Here is a 25,814-nt window from a genome sequence, read left to right as displayed (position 1 = left end):
AGGGCTGGGCAGCTTAGAAAAGAGATGACCAAGGAGGGATATGATAGAGGTCTAAAATCATGAATGGTGTGAACAGAGAAGTGTTATTTACCCTTTCTCACAATACAACAACCAGGGGTCACCTGATAAAATTAATAGGCAGCAGGTTTCATACAAACAAGAGGAAGTATTTTTTCATATAATGCACAACTAAGCTGTGGAACTCATTGCCATGGAATGTTGTGATGGCCAAAAGTATAACTGGTTTAAAAAAAGAACTGGATAAATTCATAGGTGATAGGTCCAGCAATGGCTATTAGCCGAGTTATGAAGGAAACACCACCAGGCTTGGGGAAACCCTAAACTAGAGCCCTGCATGGGGCTATTCCTTAATCCTGCTCCCACTCACACTTGCTATTATGGCAGTGGGTCCTGTGGAACTGCAGGTCTCTACACTTGTCCCGTGTAGGTCTCTACCCTAAACCTCTATCAGAAGCTGGAAGTGGAAGACAGGAGTGGATCACTCCATAATTGCCATGGTCTGTACAATCCCCCTGAAGCTCTAGCATGGAGACAGGATATTGGGCAAGATGGACCACGGTGTGACCCAGTATGGTGGCTCATATTCTTATTCTAAACTGAAAGATAAGCAACTAGGCAGATTCTAGAGAAGGTTACCGAAAGATGAAATGGCATGCATTACAAAGGGAATGTGTATTTCTTCACACTGCGCTGAAAAACTGGTAGCTCCTCTGAAGACTTACAAATATGTGGATTTACTTTACAATCAGTGCCTTCTTTGTGGGTTTTTTTACATGACTATGAGTGAGTTGTGTAATTTGACTACAAGTACAATAGCCTATAGGCATAATAAAAAAAGCATCTGTATTCATTTTGCCACTTTAATGTTTGAAATGCATTGTGGCTTAACTGAAAATGAAGCTCAACATGTCTTTCTCAGCAGTCATGTGATTTACAGTTAGAATATCATGTGAATGGGCAATTAGGGAGAAACCCTGGTCCCTTTGAACTCCATTGCAAAATTCCTGTTAGCTAAAATGGGGTCCTTCATCCTTACGCAATTTCTGGTTCGGAAGTAACTCATGTATATTTTTCTGAGACTACAAATAACAAATTTGTTTGGTTTTTTGCCACCGTCTAATCATTTTTGCCAACTTGAAGTCTGTGTGTCTTCTGTTTGTGCTTAACTTGCAGGTGTGGACAGATTCAGTGAAGACATCCAACAAATGATGGGCTTCAAACCGGGCCTCTACTGGCGACTGTGTTGGAAATTTGTTAGCCCTGCTTTTTTATTGGTAAGGGGTGATTTATTTATTTATTTTGTCCTGGAAAGAACACTATGAGGATGCTTCCTACCAGCTTATTCATACTAAAAGCAAGATATTAAGCAAATTCATAACATTACTCATCAGGGCCTACACTACATGTTTTGTTGCCCAGGGCAGTTTTGATTTCCAGTGCTCTCCAAACAGCTGAGGAGAACAAAACAAATACTCTGCCCACCCAATTTGGATGCAGACACACATCCTGGATGTTAATTTGGCACCCTCAGAACCAGGTGTCCAGAGCAACTGCCCTGATTACTGGACCCTAAGGCTGGCTCTGTTACTCGCTGTTATCCCCAATGTTGTCAGCCAGGATAGCAGAAGCCATTTTGACTCGTTTTCACATTTGGAGAGGCTACATTTTGGGTGAAATTTGTCAGACAGGGGAAACAATGGGTAGTGGTCAAGACCACCTAATGCAGTTCCCCAAACTGGAGATAGTGGCTCTGCTTGGTAACCCACCAAACCCTCTGATGGTGGGAATGCTCTCCCTATCCGAAGACAGTGTGCGTGTGTGTGTGTGTTGAAGGAAGGAGCAGTACAGTCCTCAAATTCTTTTTTGCAGAAAGTGAACACCAGGTAGGAGGTAGAGGTTAACTGTATGGGATTTAAAGGCCATTTGGCCTGGAAGGGTCCTCAAGAGGTTCAACTAAACATTTTAATCTTTTGAGGTATCTCCATCATCAGATCTGTGTGTAGATCTATTGGCTCTATTGAAGTTGGCTTGGAGAACTGTGTGTGTGTGTGTTGGTAAGTGTTTATATTAATGCTGAGGTTTACATATTTCTCATTTTATTCTCCTCTGATCACTGTACAGACTATAAGGCTGATGAATCCTTGGTGTCTTGTTGGGTTATAGGTCAAGTTTATGTTCTGTCTTACCAAAAACAGTCATTATGCCCCCAGCTTCAAATTCACTTCCCTCATTTCAGTTGCCATGAATTCCATTTTAAAAGCACACCCCTCTTGGACTGACTTCCTTCTTGGGAACATGAATGGAAGGGGGAGGGAAGGAAGAGAAATCTAAAGTGTCAGGACCTGTCCTTCTGAAGAGAACTCCACTGGAGATGAAGTAAAGGCATAGACTACCCAGCTACCTGCATTATCTGACACAGAATATCAGCCCATGGCTGTATTGCAGGCAGATCATCCTCTTGTACAGTACAACTAAAGTTCCTGGTTGTTCAAGTCCTCAACTCCTTGGTCCTCTAGAGTCAGAAATTCTACTGCAACAGGATATGGGCTCCTACCTGTTCCCACTTATTTACAGGTTAATGCAAGCAAGCATGTATACATAAATGAGTTTCAGTTTGTGATTCAAAAAGTGACCAAGCTGTAGTAACCTGCCAAATCACTTTTGACCAGTGTCTTTCAAGGCTACCCCACACCAAGCATGGGGATCTCAATACTTATATTTAAGAATCCTTGTCCCTCAGAATCCAGACAGCATAAAAGAGATTCAGGCTGTGTGTAAACTACAAATTACTGTGGTATACTTTGTCACTCAGGGGTGTGAATAATCCACACCCCTGAGCGACATAAGTTATACCAACCTAAGCGCCGGCATAGACAGCACTATGTCAGCAGGAGAGCTACCACCTCTCATGGAGGCAGGAGTTACTAAGCCGTGGGAAAGCTCTTCACCGATCGGCCTAGAGCGTCTTCACCGGAAGTGCTAGACCTGCGCAGCTGCATTGATGCAGCTGTGCTGCTGCCAATGATGTGGTGTAGACATAGCCTCAGTTTCCCCTTGTCAGGGGTTTTTATCCCCTCTACTCCAGAGTCCAAAACTGGTGGGTTGAGTTCATGCGTAGGTCTCTCCTTCCTGGAGGGAGTTAGGAATGCAGTCAACACAGCCTCTGTCCTTTGATGCTACACAATGCCTCATTTGCCTTCAGTGGGCCATCTGATTGTATTCAGGATGAGCACTTTCCCTTAATTAAAGCTTCTTTTCCTGTTCGGTGAGTTACACAATTACAGAGGTTTACAATGCAAACACTCAATATAACTTTATACCACGGGCTATAGAGGTTATAAGTGAGATCAGTAATGCAGCGTCCTACAAGCATTATATAAAGTCTAAACACTAAACACATTCTTATCAACTTAACATCTAATATCTATTCTGATGATGCTAACACACAGGTAAGCAAGGCTGGTTTCCAACTATGCATTTGTTAGTGTTCAGTAAGGTCTGGGGCCTTGGCATGTGTTGCACTTGGTCTGCTTTCATCACACCATGGTACATTTCCTCCTCCTTTTGACCAGTTGTGCCTCTGGAAGCATGTTTGATATGAGGGTAAGAGTATCCATGGGGGCTTTTTCCCCTTCCTGTCTCCTCTCTGTAAGCCCAAGATGGTAGTTGTCCTAGTACTTTTGTACAAAATTTTGAATATGTAAAATGACAGCTTCAAATTTGTAAGTGTTAAATGCAAACCGATCTGTATTATGTTTTGGGCATTTGCAGTTTCAGGGAAGTTCAATTCTGAGGACCTAAAAACTACACAAAATGACTAGTGAAAACCAGAGAGAGAAACTTCATAGAAGAAATGTCACCAGTTTTGTCCAATTTTGATAAAACCATTAGCTGAGATAATACTTTGTACATATTATGCATCACTTTCCATTCAAAGATCTCAATGTTCTTTACACATAACTATATAAGGCTCCCACAACACCCTTGACACAAGTACATATTATCTTTGTTATCCGGATAGAGACAAGGAGGCAGAGAGTGTTTATATCACATCCCCTGGATCTCAGAGAATGTCTGTGATAAAACCGGGAAGAGAACCAAAATCTCCTGACTCCCATTCCCTGTTTTTTAACCACAATATCTTTCATTTAAAGGTGAAATTGCTACTCTTAATCAGTCTGATTGAAACTAACGTTACCAAAGAGGTCAGAGATGTTACCAAAACAAAACCAAAAAAAGCTAACGCTAACTATACTCAGTTACTGGATATTAAAGAAAATCCTGCATGTACTGTCTGGAAGGAATTATATGATTATAGATGGAAACTGAATCCAATCTACTTTGTGTATTCTGGATCCTCTGCCCATCACTGGCTGTGGTTCTGTGCTTCCACTTCAAGGATAAATATGTCTCATTATGACTTCACTGATGCCCAGCAGATGTCAAACATATTGGTTTAAAAAATAACCAAAAGAACAACCTTTTCCTCCCCAAAAAGAAATCTATAGGGTAATCAGGTACATGATTCCAGATGTTGCCAGTTATACAGAATTGCAGATTGCCCTCCATAAGGAACCAAACATAGGAATTGCCATACCGGATCAAACCAGGGTCCATCTAGCATCTAGTCCAATATTCTCTTTCTAACCACAGTCAATATCAGATGCTTCAATGGAAGATGTAAAATCCCTGAAATACAATTTTGCAATAACTTGTCCAAGGGGAGAAATGTTTTTCTCATAGCTATTGGGGCTTCGGTGTTTATCTTTTGATGAGTAACACCCCTGACTATAACTGAGTTTAGCTTTTGATAGGCAAATGCTTGGTGCAAAATGTGAAACATAACTGGTAAAAGCAGTATCCAATATGTTTCCTATTGATACTTCATTGATGAAGTTCAAAAGTATAATACACACAGTGCAAAGGGAAACTATTTAATGATTATACCACTGAAACTATCATGTTTGTAACATTCAGAGCAAAATGTACAAATGCTGTCTTCCAATCGACTTAATCTCAACACAAATAACATGCTGCCAATTCAGGGCCAGCCCCAAAATGTAAAATAAATAACTCAATATGGAGTGGTGATGTTTATACCTAATGTTTTAGGCAAATCAAAATATTTGGGGGAAGGAAGGGGTTATTCAGTTCTAAATTTCACTCAGCCATCATTAAACAAATGTGTGTCAACTAAGCACATAACTTCTTGAGGCGTTACCATTTATGTATGTGCTTTGTTTTTGAATAGTAAAATCACAACAATATGCACAAGACTGTGACTACATATAAAATTTTTACAACTATTTGTTATATATGTACTATAGAACATAATTCAGTTATTAGTGTATTTTTTATTTGGAGGGTATGAAGATCACAAATGTGGACTAATGTATTAGAATATGGAGGGTGCAATTACTCCAAATGGTTAGCTGTGTGACATAGAGAGGAAAGAGACACATTAAATATAGCTTGTAAGCCTTCTGACGTGTATTAAGGAAAATAAACAGATGTTTCATTACATTTGAGGATTTTTTCTCCCTGAAATGTGAAGGTAGCATTTGGTAGTTTTATGTAAAGGTTAGAGTCAAAACTAAAGACTGCAGTTTTATATTGGGTATTTATACATTCACTCCAGTTTATTTGTAGATCAAAAGGTCATGGTGAATATATGGAGATTTTGACATCACTGTGACCTAGGATATTTTCCGTTGCATTAAAGTTTATGCTTTCAATTTCAAATTTAAAGCAGTAGTGATCTGCCATATAGCTACATCAAATCTGGATCCGATATTGTCTCAAAGTTCAAAATTAGCTATCAAACTGTTAATGACACAAGACATTCTTATCAAGACATATTTATGATGGGATACACAGATACATTTTTAAAAAGGAAAACATTTTAATAGCATACCTAGCATCTGGTAGCATCCAATCAGTAATGAGCCAATGAAGCATACACTGAAGTCAGTCAGTTGTACTTTATATTAATGTTCCATTTGTAGGTGTTCTATAGAAGGTTAATAAATTATCAAAAGATGTTATAAATATGTTACAGACATGAAGACTGTATGTTGAAGATAATTATAACCACATCAGTAGAAGGTATATAGAGATAGTTATAAATCATTATTATATAAACAACCTGTTGACCTGTTAAACTCTAACGATTGATTAACCATTTAATAAACCCTTTAGCAGCCCTCTAAATGCTAGTTATAAATATAAACTTAGTATCAGTTGTGACCCTCAGGGATAGATCCTGCAACCAAATCCACACAAATGTTTGGATTCAGATCCCAATCTACAATAGTTTGAATGAAAATGCTGGATCTAGCTTTCTTGTGTACCACACTCCCTCCAACCCAACTTTTGAGAATGGAAAGCCAAGTTCTGGATTCAATTTTACAGCATGAACCTAGCTCTAGGGAAGTAAATGAAAGATGTTCTTATGGTGTTTTCCTGGCTACCAGGCTTCATGTCAATTTGGGTATTTGGGATATAACCTTGGCTCTATTTTCAATCACACAATTGCTCACAGATGTCTGTGTGTAGGATGTGGGATGCATCATAATGGACACTGTCTTTCCAAATAAGCTCATTCTGATATAAATATGTTACCAATTGTTCTCTCAATTACTTGGTGATGAACTGCATGGTCAGGGTTAGATAACTACCCACTCAGTGGAGGCAGGAGATAATTGGAAAGCGAATTAAAAAAGAATTGCTAATCTCTCTGAAGTATATGCTTTAATATCTACTGTAAAAATGAAAATAGGCACCTTTCTGGATCAGTGGATGCTGCATCCTCTAGCCATGCATACAGTCCTAGAAGACTTCCAGAATTAAGGTCCAATATTGTCAATCATTGACTGAGTGTAACTACTATAGATAGATACTTTCTAATACCTGTGGGGAGAGTACACCATTTTAGAGAACATTGAGTAGCTTGATTCTAATAGTCTGGTTTTTTTCAGGTGTCTTAAAAGGTTATATGGACACTGTAAACATGATTTATTAGGGGAAAAACATAGTCCATACAATTTTTAAATCTATATTTTGTATCCATTATAAATTCTGAAAATAAAGCAATGGAAATGCTTTTTTCTTTCTTTTTTTTTGTTTTTTTTTTGTTTTAAACCAGAGGGAAAATCTGAATTGAAAAGATGTAGCAGAATTAGAGGGGGCTCAGAGACAATGAGAAAAGAGTGGGATTGCTTAATTTACAGGATATTAATAAGAGGAGGCATAAATTATACAGTATAATGAATGGCACAGAGAAGGTTGATCAAGGACTTCTGTTAGCCTTATAATGAAAGAATAAGATGACAAATACAAAGCTGATTAAGGAAATAGTTTTTAACACAACTTACCCTGTGGAACTCATTGCCACATGAGATCAACAAGGCTAAGAACTTTGCAGGATTCAAAAAACAATTGGTCAAAAAAGGATACCAAAAATAATGAGTTATAATAGTTACATGTTTAATTTGAAAATAATTTTGGAAGGGATTAAACCTGCATGCTTCACAACATAAACCGGCCTCTAACAAATGGTTTTTAAGAGAAAATTTTACCTGGGGGAAGGTTATCCCATAATTGCCTAGTGTAGAGGTTATTCACTTTCCTCAAAAGCATCTGGTACTGACCACTGTCCAGGATAATGGATTAGAAAGCTCCCTCTTCTAATTTAGTATAGCAATTCCTATGTTCCTAAATATAAACGGGTATTTCCATAGAATACTAGATCAAACATTTATCTTAGGAGTTTTAGATATCCACATATCTATCTTCGCATTAGGAAGTGTCTTGTTGAAGCATTATGCCCACATTTCTCACAGCTATTGAATGCCAGCCAAAAAAAAAAAAATCACGAGATGAACCAACATTTGTGAGTAGATAGCATTGCTGGCATTCTTGCTGATTTGAAAAAGCTATCTCAGTAGCCTTTGACTTTCGAGACCTGGTCTACACTAGAAAATTACTTTGGCTTAACTACGTTGTGTAGGAGTGTGAAAAATCCACACCCCTGGATGGCATAGTTAAACCGACCTAAGTCCCCGTGTAGACAGCATTAAGGTGACGGAAGAATTCTTCTGTTGACCTAGCTACCAACTCTTGGGGAGTTGGATTTCCTATGGTGATGGGAGAACCCCTCCCGTCAGCATAGGTAGTGTCTACACTGAAGTGCTTCTGTAGCCCTTCACGTGTAGAGAAGCCCCCAGTCTCTGGACATTTTAATCGGAAGTGGTTGCACGGCCCAAGGTGGAATAGTCCAGGGGACAAAAAGAAATTACCAATGTACTTTGCACATTGAGATGATATACACATACTGATAGTCATCCAATCTATCTTCTGACAAATACAACATTTAAAGATATTTCTGGTGACTGATTCTATTAGTATTGTACTACAATATCTCTAACAAAACTTAAACATATTATACTTGTCATAAATATAAAGGGAAGGGTAAACCCCTTTGAAATCCCTCCTGGCCAGGGGAAAGCTCCTCTCACCTGTAAAGGGTTAAGAAGCTAAAGGTAACCTCGCTGGCACCTGACCAAAATGACCAATGAGGAGACAAGATACTTTCAAAAGCTGGGAGGAGGGAGAGAAACAAAGGGGTCTGTGTCTGTCTGTATGCTGCTCTTGCCAGAGACAGAACAAGAATGGAGTCTTAGAACTTTTAGTAAGTAATCTAGCTAGGTATGTGTTAGATTATGATTCCTTTAAATGGCTGAGAAAAGCATTGTGCTGAATAGAATAACTATTTCTGTCTGTGCATCTTTTTTGTAACTTAAGGTTTTGCCTAGAGGGGTTCTCTATGTTTTTGAATCTAATTACCCTGTAAGATATCTACCATCCTGATTTTACAGGGGGGATTTCTTTATTTCTATTTACTTCTATTTTTTATTAAAAGTCTTCTTGTAAAAACTGAATGCTTTTTCATTGTTCTCAGATCCAAGGGTTTGGGTCTGTGGTCACCTATGCAAATTGGTGAGGCTTTTTATCCAACATTTCCCAGGAAAGGGGGGGTGCAAGTGTTGGGAGGATTGTTCATTGTTCTTAAGATCCAAGGGTCTGGGTCTGTAGTCACCTAGGCAAATTGGTGAGGCTTTTTACCAAACCTTGCCCAGGAAGTGGGGTGCAAGGTTTTGGGAAGTATTTTGGGGGGAAAGACGCATCCAAACAGCTCTTCCCCAGTAACCAGTATTAGTTTGGTGGTGGTAGCGGCCATTCCAAGGATAACGGGTGTAATATTTTGTACCTTGGGGAAGTTTTGACCTAAGCTGGTAAAGATAAGCTTAGGGGGTTTTTTCATGCAGGTCCCCACATCTGTACCCTAGAGTTCAGAGTGGGGGAGGAACCTTGACAATACTGAATCAATAAGTGATTCAAAATGTTTCTAGCCTGCATTGTACTACAAATCTAACTTCTTTCAATAGGACACACAATCCAAGGAAGATACATTTTGATGGGCATAAGAGTGGCTGAGTTTTCCAGTTTTCAGTAGCTCATGTTCAACATGGAGCAGCACCTACAAAAAAAAAAAATACCCTCAAGCATCTTATTTGTTTAAGTGGGATAGAAAGTGCTGCTGTACATTGAGAGAGTGGGACATCTGGCTAAGCTGTCCCAAAAATCTTTAGTCAGAAGAGCTTTTTTACCCACCAAGGCTTTTTTCCTTGATCATGCAAGCAATGGTTTTCCTGACCCACAAATATTTTCAAAAACTGTCCCACTCCATATCCGCATCAGGATGAAACTAGAAACCTTTCCATTTTTGTCACAAAATAAAACCAACACACACAGAGTCCAATCTGAGTCTAGTCAATAATACCAAATGGCCTGGTGGTGAGAGCACTCACACACGTGATGTGGGAGGCTCAAATTCCTGCTCTGCCTGGTTTGGAGCAGAGACTTGAATCTGGGTTCCCACATCCATGCTGTAACCACTGGGCTAATGGCTATTCTGGGGACAGGTGGTCACACACACACTTGAGAAACCTTTCTAATGATATGAACTGAACATGGCACACAGTAAATGGATTAAAAACTGGCTAACTGATAGGTCTCACAATGTAATTGTAAATGGGGAACTACTGAGTGGTTGTGTTTCCAGTGGGTTCCCACAGGGATTAGTTCTTGGCCCAGCGTTGTTTAACATTTTTCTCAATGTCCGGTCAGAAAACATAAAATAATCACAGATAAAGTTTGCAGATGACACAAAAAATGGGGGAAGTGGTAAATCATGAAGAGGACAGGTCACTGAGTCAGAGGGATCTGGATTACTTGGTAAACTGCTTGAAAACAAACAATATGCATTTCAATATGAGTAAAGGTATACATCTAGAAATAAAGAATGTAGGTCATACTTATAGCATAGAGGATTCTATCCGAAAAAGATTTGTGGCTCATGGTGTACGAGAGCTCCCAATGCGACACTGTGGCCAAAAGAGCTAATGCAATCCTTGGATGAACAAACAGAGGAATCTCAAGTAGGAGCAGAAAGGTTATTTACCTCTATATTTGACAGTGGTGCAACTACTGCTGGAATAGCATGCCCAGTTCTGATGCCCACAATTTTAAGAAAGATGTTGATAAATTAGAGAGGGTTCGGAGAAGAGCCACAGGAATGATGAGGAAACTTGCCTTATACTGATAGACTAAAAGAGCTTAATCTATTTATCTTAACAAAGAGAAGCTTAAGGGGTGACTTGATTACAGTCTGTAAGTATCTATGAGGGGAACAAATATTTAATAACAGGCTCTTCAGTCTAGCAGAGAAAGGTATATTGGGACAGTTCCATCCTTATGAAGCATTACTAGTACCCTGGGGAAAAGGACAAAGAGGGATCTTGAGGAGTCCTCAGGGACCCTTTTAAAATCTCGGCCTGTTGTCCTGTCCTGGACCCAGGACTTCAGCCTTGAGAACTTCCCCATCTCTAACTCTAGTGTAAACTACAGAATAACAAGTCAGACTCCCCATCTGCTTCAGAAGTAGGGGAGGAAATCCCCCTTCCACAGCAGTGTGTCATCTGCCGGTGATATTCACTAGTACACAGGGCAGATACAAATAGCCTGGCTGGAATTTTGGGATTTTTCTGACCATTAATATCATTCGTGAGTGCCCTAAATGGTTCCACACTGTCATCTAAAAGGGACACATTGTAAATAGGCTGAAGGTAGGGCCTATTGCACGGGTCTAAGTATCCCCTTTGCACTGGGCATCCTGCCTGATCTAACAGATGAGGCTTGTTTTCCACTTGGAGTTTTTCCAAAGGACTAAAATTGTGGTGCTTTCTATTTTTCCTTCCTTAGTTTGTGGTGATAGTCAGTATTATAAACTTCAAACCTCTGACCTATGATGACTATACCTTCCCTTTCTGGGCAAATCGCATTGGCTGGGGAATAGCATTGTCTTCAATGATCCTTGTGCCTGCCTACATTATCTATAAATTTCTGAACGTGCGTGGGACCTTTAAAGAAGTAAGTGGAGTGCTAATAAAATGTCATGAAATGTTATGATGAAATGAATGTACTGGATTTGAGCTAACAGTTTGCTTCTCTAGCTCCCTAGACACATTCCTCGTTATGTGACCTTTCAGATCCAGCTTTCTAACTGGTTGGAATTACAAGCTGGATTTAATACACCCTATTCCAGTTTCTAGACAGAAATTAGTCTGCCAGAATGCCCCATTATAGTTCATAAAAGCATATTTTTTTGATTTATGCACATTTTGAAGTTGAATTAATAGATTTTTCTCAACTGTAGCAACATATATAAATGGATGCCTTCAAATACAGCATCCAGAATAAAGAGTGGACCCATTCCAGTTGCTTTCCCTAGCCATCAATTTGGCCCATGATTCACAACAGGAGTGCTGTGCATCTCTGAAAATCTGGGCACTTCATGAGGTGATTAAAAGAGATTAGGCCTTTCATCTGAAAATATGGTTCCAAATGTTTATTGTTGATATAGTTGATATTACAAAAAAGTTGGAGGGTGGGTAATTATAGATGAAGCTGGTGACATCATCTGGTTTGAAGGTTGCTTGACACTTCCCATTAATAGACCCTGTTTTCAGTTGCTTATAATGTTTTCATGCTGGGTGCCTACCTCAGGCTGAATAATCTTGGAAAATGTCAGCCAAAATAGAGGAGTCATTACCAAAAATGAAGTTGTGAAAAATACGTTCTATTTCCCTTATTAAAAAATTCTGGGGGAAATTTGAATCGCCCGAGAGCCCCCATGCTTTAGAGCAGGGACTTGGAATTTGGCAGGGGGTAGACTTTGTGTCAGGAATGTGCCTTTGGCTATCCCTATGAAAATCAGCTGAAATGTGGGCAAGTGATAAGCTTTGAAAAATTGTCGTTCCCATGTGCTTAGTAAAGACTTCTGAAGGCTTGTCTACACAGAGTTATTGAGGGGCAGCTATTCAGGAATAGCAATTAAGCTTTAATATCTTTATCCAAATTAACTTTCAAGTAGACAAGTTGTTAGATTTTTGCAGCTAGATTCCCCAAAGATTCAGTCCACATTGGGATGCTCCAACCTGGGATTGAGCATATTGTTCCCTGCAATTGCAGCTCTGGGCTCCTGCAGGCTCCGCCAGGCACCTGAACTGAAAGCAGGGAGACCGTCTCTCCTGGACTCTCAATGACTTCCCCATGCTGGGCCCAGGCAGCTGCCTGATTTGAATGCAGAGGGGCGAGAGTAAGACCTGTGAAAGAGGAAAGGGGAGTAGATTGGGAAAAGGACAAGAGGGTAGTGCAAGACTGAGGGGGGGGGGTAGAGAAGGGAAACTGGGAATGGGAGTTAGGTTGGGATGGAGATTGGGAGTGGCTAGGGAGGGAAATGGGGAGATACCAGAGCCAGTAGGTGGGTAAAGAGTGGACAATGAGTGGGGGCTGGGGGACACTGAGATTGGATGAGGAGCCTGGGAGGCAGATTGGAATAGATTATATGGGGATTGGAAACATAGAATCATAGACTATCAGAATTGGAAGGGACCTCAGGAGGTCATCTAGTCCAACCCCCTGCTCAAAGCAGAACCAATCCCCAACTAAATCATCCCAGAGAGGGCTCTGTCAAGCCTGACCTTAAAAACCTCTCAGGAAGGAGATTCCACCACCTACCTAGGTAACCCATTCCAGTGCTTCACCACCCTCCTAGTGAAAAAGTTTTTCCTAATATCCGACCTAAAACCTCCCCCAATAGAAAGGCTCACGTCCCCCTTTGCAGCGGGTTTGTCCGGGATTTGAACCCCGGGCCCTTTCACACCCAAAGCAAGAATCATACCCTAGACCAAGGAGCCATTGTCTAATGTTGGCAAGTGTGTGTTTGGGGTAGCACTGGGAATTGCTGGGCAAGGGGATTGGTATGGGGAGTCCAGAGGGGTGAGACTAGGATTTGCTGGGCAATGAGATGAGGAGACAGGGACAGGTTGGAGGGGATGGGACAAAAGGAATTCAAGCTTTGGGGGAAATGCGCAGAAGAGGCTGTGCCCACTAGACAAACTCCCCTCTGCAGCCTTGAACGGAACCCAAGATTCCCATGTCTCACCATTCCTTTGCTGTCAGTAAATGTCTGCGAAACCCACTGGCAAATTGTCTCATCCCCCTCCAGTGTTGTTCAACAAAGAGGATGACAAGCTACTACTGCTATCAGTTACTCCATTAGTTCAAGTAGCAGAGGTCTGTGTGTTGGGTCTAAATGTTCCAACCCTGTTGATGTACCTTGTAGGTGTAAATATATCAGATCATATGATGGATGTTGGTTTTTGTTTTATAGGTATTTTTAGGACCTATATTGTTTTATATGTTATAGGAAATTACAGGCAAACTACATTAAAAGAATATCAGAGTTGCAAAGTCAAGCATTCAGAAGTTAGAAATGCCAGAATTAAGATTGCCTTTGAAATCCTAATTTGGCCCTCTTTCAGGGCTGGATTAACTCTCCTGTGGGCCCGGGGCTATTAGATTTTGTGGGGCCCCTGTGGGTTTGGAGTGGGCTCAGGGCTGGGGCAGAGGATTGGGGTGCAGGAGGGGGTGTGGGTTGCAGGCTCCAGCTGGGAGGTGCTTACCTCGGGCAGCTCCTGGTTGGCAGCGCAACAGGGCTAAGGCAGGATCCCTGCCGGCCCTGGTGCTACTCTGCTCTGTCCCGCTAGGTGGCCAACATATCCAGCCCCTACGCAGAGGGGCCAGGCTGCTCTGCACAGGGCACTCTGCCCCTGCCCACAGGCACCACCCTCGCAGCTCCCATTGGCTGCAGTACCCGGCCAATTGGAGCTGTGGAACTGGCACTGGGGAGGGGGGCAGCATGCAGAGATTCACTGAATGCCCTTTGCCTAGGGGTTGCAGGGGGCTCGAGGACCTGTGTCCAGCCCACAGTACAGAGATTTGTCATGGGCTGGATGAAAAGAAGCAGTGGGCCACATCCTTAGCCCGAGGCCCTGGGCTGCAGCCCCTAAAGCCACTGCCTTAATCCGGCCCTGTCCTCTTTTGCACATGCATTACAGTCTTAAATCACATGATCACATATTTTTTCCACGTGACCCCTGCCTCATTAACTTCCCAGGATGGACCTGTTCTGGAGAGGATATCTGTAGGGCCCTTGTTACATTTGTTACAGAAGTTGAAAGGTGTGTAGGGGACAGTGCTGAATGGGAATTTTTTGATGAAAGCTGGGATGTGGGACATGCATGTTGTTGGTCTGCCTGATTTGGAGTAGGGACTTGACCTCGGTCTTCCACATCACAGGTGAGTATCCTAGACCCCCTAAAATCTTGGCTATTCTGGGGTGGGGAGGATCTTTCCCTCTCTCTCTTTTTCTCACACACACACACACACGTTTTTGTGAAAGTTCCCTGTGTTATTTGGATGTAGAATAAAAACAAATATTGAACTCTTGAAAGTTTTTATGAAGTGGAATTCCACTTTCCCATTTAGCCCTAGTAGTAAAATGAGGCAGGGGACTGCAAGAAGAGAAAAGAAGGTCTCGTGGTTAAGGCAGTTGAATGTTGTCCTGGGGAATTGGATTCTACCCCTGCCTCTGCCACTAAGTTCCTGTGTCATGCTGGCTCAGTCACTTAAAACAAACTGTTCCAGGAGGTCACTAATTGTGTGTTCCTTATTTTCCTGGTGCCTGGGGTCTGATATGCAGAAGTGTTGAGCACTCAGAGAAGCAACTGAAGCCAAGGGGAGCACTGCTTTGAAGATATACTGCAAAGTGCTACACAATGCTAAGTGCTCTGAAAAATTCGATCCCAGGCATCTCAAACTGAGCACTCAATATTAGTGGATACTTTTAACTCTGTGCCTCAGTTCCCCATCTGTCAAATGAGGCTAACACCTCCTCATTTAACAGAGATGCTGAAAAATAAATTAAAGTTTGTCTTCCGCTCCAATATGGTAATGATGAGCACCACAGAAAAGCCCACGTGGAAATTAATAGTTCTATCTTCAGAGCAGGGTTTGACTAGCATGCAGTAAATAAGGCATGAGGCAACACACTGAACAATGAGGAGAAAACAGGATATTGAATAGCTGCTCATGAATTGAGCATCATCCGTCCTGTACACTGACTGAGGCAGGCATCCTGTGGCAAAACTAGTATGTGGTCATGTAAGGAAAGACTATCAAATGCATACACAGAAAGGGGCTGAAGAAAAGTTCCATAGGTAACCCTAATTCTGACCTAATTTCCTAACTTCTGAGTGCTTGACTATGCTACCTTAAAAATGTTCTTTTAACATACTGTTATTGTGTGTAATGTTAATCTAATGTGTTATTGTTCTGCTTAAGAGGAACCTGGTTTCTATGGTGAAAAAAATACATCTAATTATTTTTCGTTACAATTTCACTGCTCTGTACTTGCCTCAAATTACCATTTCAAAATGACACAAGTTTAAGATTCACTGATCATATTAATTTTCTCATCACTGTCACTGGAAATTCTTATCCATGCTCCAAAGGAATCCACAAATAGGGCTTAGAAAGTGAAGCCACCTTTAGATCTGTTTTCAGCCCTTTAAAAATACCAAACGTACTCCGAAGACATTGAAATGTAATGTTGATTGTTTTATCTTCCTTATAGTCCAGTATTTTAAAACTCAGGCAAGCACAGTTTGAATACCATCTGGTTTATTGCAAACAGTCGGATTCCAATCATAGTATCTGTTCATAATCTGAAAAGATGCCTCTTGGTTTGTCAAAATTCAGAATGCCATGAAGAAGCATTTTATGGTTTCTTAGAAACAATTGATGATAGCCAACGACTGCAACAGTTTTTCCTTTTTTCTCCCCAGCACATGACCTGAACACTTCATATTTTTCATGTGTTTTGCACGCAGATGTTCTGTTGACCTCAGCAGAAGATCTGTGTGTGGAACAAGTGCAGAAAATGCACTGTGGGTCTGATGCAAAGTCTGCTGATGCCAATGGAAAGGTGACAATTGACTTCAAAAGGTTTTGGATCAGGCCCTTTAGTTCAGGTAGAATTTAATTCTCTTTTAAATTGTTGTACAAATAGAGTTGTCAGGTAGCCAGGCATATTATTATATAGTTCAATCTTTTATTTCTGAGCTTCAAATTCAAATAGTCTCCTATATGTTAGGACAAGAGAAAGGTAAGAGATACAATGTCCTAGGCTCAACTGTGAGCCTTCTTGCATGCATGGGGGAGTAAGAAGGAGTAGGATCCTTCTTATACCACTGTGCAGGCTACCTACAGTACAAGCATGAAGACAGCAACCACTGCTGGTCGGCTATTCCTTCTCCTGCTCACATGGATGAGAGTGGGCAGGGAGCAGATGAAGATTTGACTCCACCCCCCAACACACCAGGTTAATTAGCAGAACCACTGCAAACAAGGAGCCAGGAACCTGACTGAGGCCCTCTGAGTTACAATCTGATTCCTGCACTGCCTTTTACTCCTGTTGGTTTGTAGGGTTACAATCCAGCCCTGTGCAATAAGTGTTCTGCAAAACCTTTGGTTTTCATTTCACTGGGGTTTGTGCAAACCCTTTATTTTGTTCAGTTCTCTTGGGTTTGCAAATCCCTTTCAAGCGACACACAAAACCTCACCCTAACCCACTGAGTTTCACGTGCTTGCACAATCTGATGACACAAAACTATAGGGCAAGCTCAGGTTTGCTCACAAAGCTTGAACCTTAGCAATACCCAAAACTAAAAGGGCTGCAATAGAGGGAACCTACAATAGTGCATGCTCCTGGAGACATGCACAATGCCCATAGAAGTGCATACCAGAGCAACGTTTGTGTATGCTCCCTAATGAAACTACAACCTAGGCTTTGTGGATAATATGGAGGGGTACCCTTCCATGCACCTTTCTTCACCTGTTTGCATTGTTACTAGCCTCCAGCAATCCTTGCATTCAGGGAGTTCAAGGGCTGTGATGCCGAGTAGCTCCTGGGACCCTTTTCCCATGCTGGCAGGGACCAGCTAAAATTTAGCATAAACATTCTGCTGTTGCTGTAGGATTAGGACTACCATCAAGAAGCTTATAAATTATAATACACATTGGTCTCTCAATGATTAGGTCCTCTCTGGGCTCAATGATATGAAAAATTAAGTCACTGATTTGTATAAAACTCACACTATTTCCCTGTAAACCCAGGGATAGCATCCCCTATCTGCAGATCTAACATGGCTATCTTTCTTTCCTGTGTGCCTCCACTCTTGTTTAGAGACTAGCTTACTGCATCACACCTGAGAACGAACACCATCTTGTGGCACAAGGGAACGTGAGGCAGTTTAAGGTGTGTATTCCTTTTCCCTACCTCCCTGCCCGCTCCCTTATCCTTTGCACCCTTAGCAAGCTTGATTGGCAAATGAAAGTGGGTTTATTTCCTTTCTGCCTTTTTGCCAGTATGTTGCTTTATGAGTGGGAAAATGCCATGGGCATTGGCCTTGTAGGACTTTTGGTACCTATCTTTTACCATTTTAACAATATGACCCTACAGAGTCCATGAGGTTATCCCACAGCAGATCTAGTTCCAAGCATTTTTGTTCATATGTGATCATGGTGAGATCTCATCAAAGGACATCTTGGCAAGGATTGATCCCAGACTATCGTGCAGTTTTTAAAAAAATAAAGCATTATGAGATGCTTCTTCCCTCACAGAAGTTATTTCATAGGGATCTGGATTGATGGTTTCTACCTCTAACTCCAAATATGTGCCACCAGTCATGACAAAGAGACAAGCAAATATCCTGTGACAAGAACTCATTTACAAAATGGTCATGCTGAGATGACCCGATACTGAGATGTAATAGGTTTCCCCCATATGCTTACAGGTTGAACATGTTCCTTGTTTTGCATGGATGGTCTTCAAGCAACCATGTCAAATATGCCTTCAACTTAGCAAATAAAATGAGACTGTTGAAAAATGCTTTCCTACAAGTGAGAAAGGATACAAATAGCCCATTCTGCACTTTTATCAACATTCATACTGTATCATTTTTTGCCTTCATGGTTAAAAGTAACTCAGAATTATGTACAATAGCTCAAAACTTGCATTGCTGATTCAGACGTTGGTCATGAAAAATAATGTGAAAATTTGGCTCTTTGTATTTAGTTGGAAACAAAAGCAAGAAATTGAATAGGCAAAACCCTCGCTATATATGAAGGAGAATTCTTTCTATATATTTTAGAGGGATATAGTATAGATAGCTTCCCTTCTATTTTAATGCCTCAGATGTAAGTGATTATGGCTCAAGTTTTCAAATGTGTGTTTCCATCTTTTCGCTGTAATTACTGCACATGAACATGCAGACATGGGTTATACGCACTCATTTCTGCACCACTCTGAACACGTGAACCCAAATACATAATGGTAGAACACCTCTTTTCAGCAGTTTTGGATTTAAATTATGGAGGTTGGGAAAATATACAAAAAGTAGAAAGGCATAATTTGAAAAAAGCAGGAGTGAGGCTCTGCCAATGGAGTTCTTGGATGCTGTGTCAATCACTGAAGCCTGTGTATTGACTTCAGTTACTGTTTCCAAATAGCCAGCATCAGTAGCAGAAAACCATCATGATTTTTGGACGTTAATCTCATTTAAGCATCTTAACAAAACATTAAGCAGTGTGCCTATCTTATGATGCAACTAGTATCTTAGTTAGGTTTCCCTAATGTCCAATTGTTGTGCATTTTAAAACTGTCAGATTATTAAATGATCGCTGTATCAGATAAACTGGTTGTTAATAGAAACTGGGATTCCTTTTGAAAATAATACTGGTAGTAAATTTTTCCTGCTTTTCTGTAATTCAAGATTGGTCATCTCCCTTATTTCATACTTACTCTCATCACTATAATTTAAATCAATAATATATTATCAAATAAATAATGGCTTCTGTTTCCTTTCAGCTTCAACACTGGCTATCAATATGACAACTGACAGGTTGAGGAAAAAGCCAATACATTAAACTAAACTGGGAATAAACGAAAAGTCAAGTTCAAAGCTCTCTTGATTGTGCTTGGACCAGGCTGGCTCAGAGCTCATCTACTGATCTTTTGAGGGAAGACAGCTTCTGCTCTCTGTTTTCAATGCCTCCTTTCTATTACTTGGTTTCAAATGAACTTACAGACTGGTTTTCCATTTCCTTATATCTTTCAGTGCCATAAAATCCATAAGTGACCAAATTTGTGAGCTTTGATAGAGATAGAAGTGGAGGAGGGAGCAGAAAATCAGCATTAATTAAAGAAACTCTTGTCTTGGAGAAATAAATAAAAAACGTAATTCCTTTAAAAATTTCTGCCACCTCATTGTTTAGAGACCAACTATATACACAGAGATGGATGCATCTCAATTATGAGACAAGAGTGACTTTAAGTGCACATTCATGTCATTTGCTTTCTTTCAATACTATCCTTTGGGATATAATTTTGCATCCTTCTGAAGTGAAGACTCAGTGCTTCACTTTCAGTGGTTTGTTATTAGTCTCTTCTCTTGGTGAAGAAGGTTGTCTTTGCTGTATATGTCTGTGCCATTTCTGTGCAGTTGAACTATACACACCGAAAAGTAACAGGGATGGAATTAAATTCCTATTGTTGTGGCTATTGAGTACAGAAAGTAGTTTAACAATACGCTGTACTTAACAATGCAAACATATTCCTTTTTGTCAGCTATTAAAATGGCTTTATCTATCACATGATCCATATTCTACAGATGTTGAGTTAAGCACCAAAAATATTTACAAGTAGTCAGATTTTCCTTCTACATTCTGTTATATTGTGTGACAAAGAATGTACAGTATATATAAATATATAGGAACAGAGACAATGATTTTTAGAATAAGCCACTCTATCCAGTGGCACCAAAATATCAAATGTTGGCTTTGTGCAAGTGCACTATTATTATAAATGTCCTCTAGGTTCAACTGCCGGAGCGTTTTAAGAGTTGTGTACAACATCTTGGATGGAGGGGTCTTCTAGGCATAATTCAATTATCTAGGCCTACTCCCTCCCTTGTGTATTTCAAGCAGCTTTATGCCAGCTAGAAAATACAGAGCAATCTTAGTGTGATTGGGTGCTGTTCTGTATGGTCACTGTTTTAAAGTCATATCTTCCCAGTGATCACTAGGTTGCAGTAACTGTGAATTACTTACTACAAGAACTATTCTAAATTTTAGAGACAGCAGGTTCTCAGTTGAATCTAGTCTGGAGTTAGAGCCTTAATGCTGAATTTCTTTGCCTTTATATGTTCAATTCAGTTTCTTAATGATTTTTTAAATATATGTAGTGTTTCCTATTTTAATGGTTATTTATATTTTTTTTTTAATTCTTAATTTTTTATACCACCATCTGAAGTCTGAAAATAAAAGTTTTCCCTATTGATTTTGTCCTTTTCCATTTAACAACCATTGACTTCCTTCCAACCCCCAATGTTTCTAATAGAATTGAAATATATCTACTTCTCTTTTTTACTTTATCCTTTATGCCCAAGGCGTGATTGAAAAGCCAGAAATATTTAACGGTTCTTAAAAATAGCTTCTCTTCTATTTTCAGTGTCTAAGTGACAGAATATTGTCATTGTCTTCTTTTTTTCTTCTTCAAAACACAGTGTTTTAATCCCAAAGGGCATTGTCAGCTTTTTACCCAGGCTAATGGACAGTAACCTGGTAGGACAGCTATTGTAATTTATTTACAAAAATCAAGGAGTTTAAAATGTTAAAATTAAAGTACTGTAATTACCTAAGAGTCCAAACAACATCTTCTATAAAGAGGAAAATAAGTTTAGGATTCTTTTTTAAATGGTCATTATATAGTCACTCTAATCAACGTTGCTGCTTAAAATTATGCTGGGGTCCTTATTTTGTAGATATAAATCTTATTTTGAGAATGGTATAGCTTGCACAATCACTGTTCTGAGGTCACCCAAAAGCTTCTCAGAACGGTTATGGCTATCAAATTGAGAAATACTAGGGGACTGCTAAATGTGCCAGTCATCATGTGTCATCACGTCATATTCCTTTAGATCTGCCCATAAATGGTAAACTTGCAGGCTAACAACCTACAGCAAAGTTTATTTGTGAAAATCTGTCAATGTACAGTGAAATGGCTGCAGATAGAATGCTCTCACACCAGCATGCCATTCTGAAGCCTGTGTGGTTTCCCTTCTTCTATCTAAGGGCTTGTCTGCACTGGCAATTTACAGCGCTGCAACTTAGAATCATAGAATCATAGAATATCAGGGTTGGAAGGGACCTCAGGAGGTCATCTAGTCCAACCCCCTGCTCAAAGCAGGACCAATCCCCAATTAAATCATCCCAGCCAGGGCTTTGTCAAGCCTGACCTTAAAAACTTCTAAGGAAGGAGATTCTACCACCTCCCTAGGTAATGCATTCCAGTGTTTCACCACCCTCCTAGTGAAGAAGTTTTTCCTAATATCCAACCTAAACCTCCCCCACTGCAACTTGAGACCATTACTCCTTGTCCTGTCCTCTTCTACCACTGAGAATAGTCTAGAACCATCCTCTCTGGAACCACCTCTCAGGTAGTTGAAAGCAGCTATCAAATCCCCTCTCATTCTTCTCTTCTGCAGACTAAACAATCCCAGTTCCCTCAGCCTCTCCTCATAAGTCATGTGTTCCAGACCCCTAATCATTTTTGTTGCCCTTCGCTGGACTCTCTCCAATGTATCCACATCCTTCTTGTAGTGTGGGGCCCAAAACTGGACACAGTACTCCAGATGAGGCCTCACCAATGTCGAATAGAGGGGAACGATCACGTCCCTCGATCTGCTCACTATGCCCCTACTTATACATCCCAAAATGCCATTGGCCTTCTTGGCAACAAGGGCACACTGCTGACTCATATCCAGCTTCTCATCCACTGTCACCCCTAGGTCCTTTTCCGCAGAACTGCTGCCTAGCCATTCGGTCCCTAGTCTAGCTGTGCATTGGGTTCTTCCGTTCTAAGTGCAGGGTCCTGCACTTATCCTTCTTGAACCTCATCAGATTTCTTTTGGCCCAATCCTCCAATTTGTCTAGTCCCTCTGTATCCTATCCCTGCCCTCCAGCATATCAACCATTCCTCCCAGTTTAGTATCATCCGCAAATTTGCTGAGAGTGCAATCCACACCATCCTCCAGATCATTTATGAAGATATTGAACAAAACCGGCCCCAGGACCGACCCCTGGGGCACTCCACTTGACACCGGCTGCCAACTAGACATGGAGCCATTGATCACTACCCCATTGAGCCCGACAATCTAGCCAACTTTCTACCCACCTTATAGTGCATTCATCCAATCCGTACTTCTTTAACTTGCTGACAAGAATACTGTGGGAGACCGTGTCAAAAGCTTTGCTAAAGTCAAGATACAATACATCCACTGCTTTCCCTTCATCCACAGAACCAGTAATCTCATCATAGAAGGCGATTAGATTAGCCAGGCATGACCTTCCCTTGGTGAATCCATGCTGACTGTTCCTGATCACTTTCCTCTCATGTAAGTGCTTCAGGATTGATTCTTTGAGGACCTGCTCCATGATTTTTCCGGGGACTGTGGTGAGGCTGACTGGCCTGTAGTTCCCAGGATCCTCCTCCTTCCCTCGCTCGGGGTGTGTGAAAAAACACCCCCCTGAGCGCAGTGAGTTTCAGCGCTGTAAAGTGCCAGCGTAAACAGTTCCCCAGCGCTGGGTGGTTTTTTTAGGGCGCTGGGAGAGCTCACTCTCAGCGCTCTGCTGTGACTACACAAGCCATGTGAAAATGCTGCCAGTGTAGACTAGCCCTAAGGGACGTTGGCGCTTCCTCCAACCAGCATGTAAGGGGCCTGATCCTGCAAATACTCACGGGGTTCTTACTACTGTCCTAGTAGTAGTTCTTACTACTGTGAGTAGTTTCCACTGGTGGCTATGCCCAAGGCTAGGGTGATTACTCGTTACATTATTATTGATTTGTATTGAGGTAGCACTGCTCGGCACTTTACAAACACAGAACGAGAAAATGGTCCCTGTCCAAAGAGCTTACAATCTAAGGGCTCATCTACACTTGAAATGTTACCATGGCACAACTGCATCAGTGTAGACATTCCCTATGCTGACATGAGGGTTCTCCCCTCGGCATAGGTACTCTACCTCCTGGAGGCAGTAGCTAGGTCCTAGCACTGTCTACACCGGGGGTTGGGTCAGTTTAACTATGTCGCACAGGGGGGGTGGATTTTTCACACCTCTGAGTGACATAACTGGGTTGACCTAACTTTTTACTATTGACCAGGCCTAAGTATAAGACAAGAAATAATAGGTGGAGCTGAGAGACAGAGGAATTCTGTTGTTAATGGGACAACTCAGGATAGTAAAGCTTGCATGATTGGTCCTTATTTCAGAGTGTCAGCCAGAAGGAGTCTCTCACAATTATTACGAGGCATTTCCTCTGCCCCAGAGATGTAAAATGTTGTCCCTGATTCTCCATTAAATGAGGGAGCAAGATGAGTCATTTTATCACATCCCCTGGATGACAGAAAAGTATGTTGCTATTAGATGCGACCTCAGGGCCTGCTGAGTAATTAAAATCCTTTCAAGGAAGCCATGCCTGATTGTGTGAACAATGTGCTAAAGACTCACTCTGTACTTTGTAAGACAATATGGACAATATGTCCATCAAAGAAGCATCAGTCAAGAATTAGAGAGATTTGGTGCCATATCCTGCTCCTTTCAGGTACCATCTCCTCAGTGTGTTCCTGTGTCTCACTGGGGAAAGTAGCAAATGCCTCACACAGAGTCAGCTTCTTTAGGCTTCAACCACAGCCTTTATGAAAGATTGCTCAGGCAAAGCAGGCTCACAACCTCTGTGAGATGGCTCAGCTAAATGGCTTGAGAGAGCAGACCCTCCCCATGCCTTAGAGCGGTCCCTAAGACCCATTTCTGGTAAGGAGGCACTGGACACTGGGGAGAAAGAGTCCATCCAACTCCACTACATGCTTACTTAGGGAGAGGCAGAGTCTCATAAATCTCAGGATTAGCAAAGCGAACGCCCCTCTTACGCTATCCCTTGTCACAGCTCAGTAATTCCAGGGACCTCTTTGCAACCCCTGCAGAAGAATAAAAATTCCTCCCCCTCCTACCTCCTAGAAACAGACTCCCTCAGAAGAGGCATATGGCTCCAAGCTCAAACCTCTGTCACTTCACTTTCTTTAGAAGCCCCCCGACCGCCCCCCCATATGTTCCCCCACAGATCCCAAACTCTGAAGATACCCCCCCAACACACACACAAAGTCCCTAATAGAGTAAGAGATGGCCTGGTAACCCATTTTCTGATAGAGGAAAGTGTTGGACAAGGCCCTGCTTGTTTGCACCCCCAGACACAGCGTTCTCTCTCCCTAAAAACGTGCTTGTGATGTGCTTGCTAGTTCTGTAGATTGGTGAGCCAGTGCGGACACTCACCTTGGTCTGAGGGACAGGGTGAAGTGACTATTGTAGGGAGCATAGTGTAGGGCTAAGCAGGTTTATTTGACAGCTTTGGAAGTCACTGTATGTCTACTCTGCAAAAAAGGTGAGTTCTTAACTCAGGTTAGCTTGACTGCATCAGCTAACAAAGGTTAAAATAGCAGCGAAGGTACTGCAGCTCAACTTTTCAACCCCATTCTCCCATATCATCTTTAACTCAAGCGGCTAAAATGAGTTACAAGCCAATTTGCTGTGTCTTTGTTGCTATTTTAACCCAAGTTACCTAACATGTGTTAGCTAATCCAAGTTAAAATCACACCTATTTTTTTGTGTGCTCTATGGCTTGTTTCAGGAAGTCTTGTTTCGGGGCCAGCAAGGAAAGGGGCTCAGTGTCATGTCTCCTGCGCCTAGGTAGTCCTTCCCGGCCTGACTGTCACTAAAATTAGAGCTGGGCAAAATTTTTCATACAAAACTTTTTTTCTGAGAAAGTCAGAAATTTGATGACCCCCCAAACATTTTGCAAATTCATCACTGTTTCCCTGAAATATTCTGAAATTCAGTCTGACTTGTTTGATACAAAATATTTCAATTTTTTGGTTCCAAACTACATTTCATTTCAAAATTTCTTTTAATTTTATTTAAAAACAATAAAAAATAGTTGAAAATGATCAAAATCAATAGGAAACATTTCTCTTTGTTGAAATTAAACATTTCATTTGACTCTAAACTCTTTTTTTCCAATTTTTTGGAATTGCCAGCAACCAAAAAAATTCATTATTTGCCCAGCTCTAACTGAAATTTACGACCTAGCCATGATCCACACTGTCTCACCAAGCTACAGAAAACCAACTAGCAGGTAAGAAGAGAACTTGCTTTTC

At 41.1% G+C, this 25,814-nt stretch overlaps 1 protein-coding gene across 4 annotated transcripts in view; it reads left to right on the top strand.

The window, feature by feature from the left end:
• SLC6A2 (solute carrier family 6 member 2) overlaps positions 1–20,884 on the top strand; it is a 105,602-nt gene extending 84,718 nt beyond the window's left edge. For 2 of the 4 annotated variants that reach the window (XM_048816517.2, XM_075118348.1), the window contains 4 exons: positions 1,195–1,295; positions 11,344–11,511; positions 17,732–17,803; positions 19,415–20,884. In XM_048816517.2, coding sequence (XP_048672474.1) covers positions 1,195–1,295; positions 11,344–11,511; positions 17,732–17,803; positions 19,415–19,438 — 365 coding nt within the window. In that variant the 3' untranslated portion in view covers positions 19,439–20,884. Of the gene's footprint in view, positions 1–1,194; positions 1,296–2,257; positions 8,776–11,343; positions 11,512–17,731; positions 17,804–19,414 lie in introns of those variants that run through there. The other 2 variants (XM_048816513.2, XM_048816514.2) reach the window with 2 other exon arrangements.
• The last annotated feature ends 4,930 nt before the right edge of the window (positions 20,885–25,814 follow it).

Source organism: Caretta caretta, chromosome 12, assembly GCF_965140235.1.
Source record: "Caretta caretta isolate rCarCar2 chromosome 12, rCarCar1.hap1, whole genome shotgun sequence".
NCBI lineage: Eukaryota > Metazoa > Chordata > Testudines > Cheloniidae > Caretta > Caretta caretta.
Note: the sequence above shows the minus strand (reverse complement) of the source record. Positions and strands in the feature narration are given on the sequence as shown.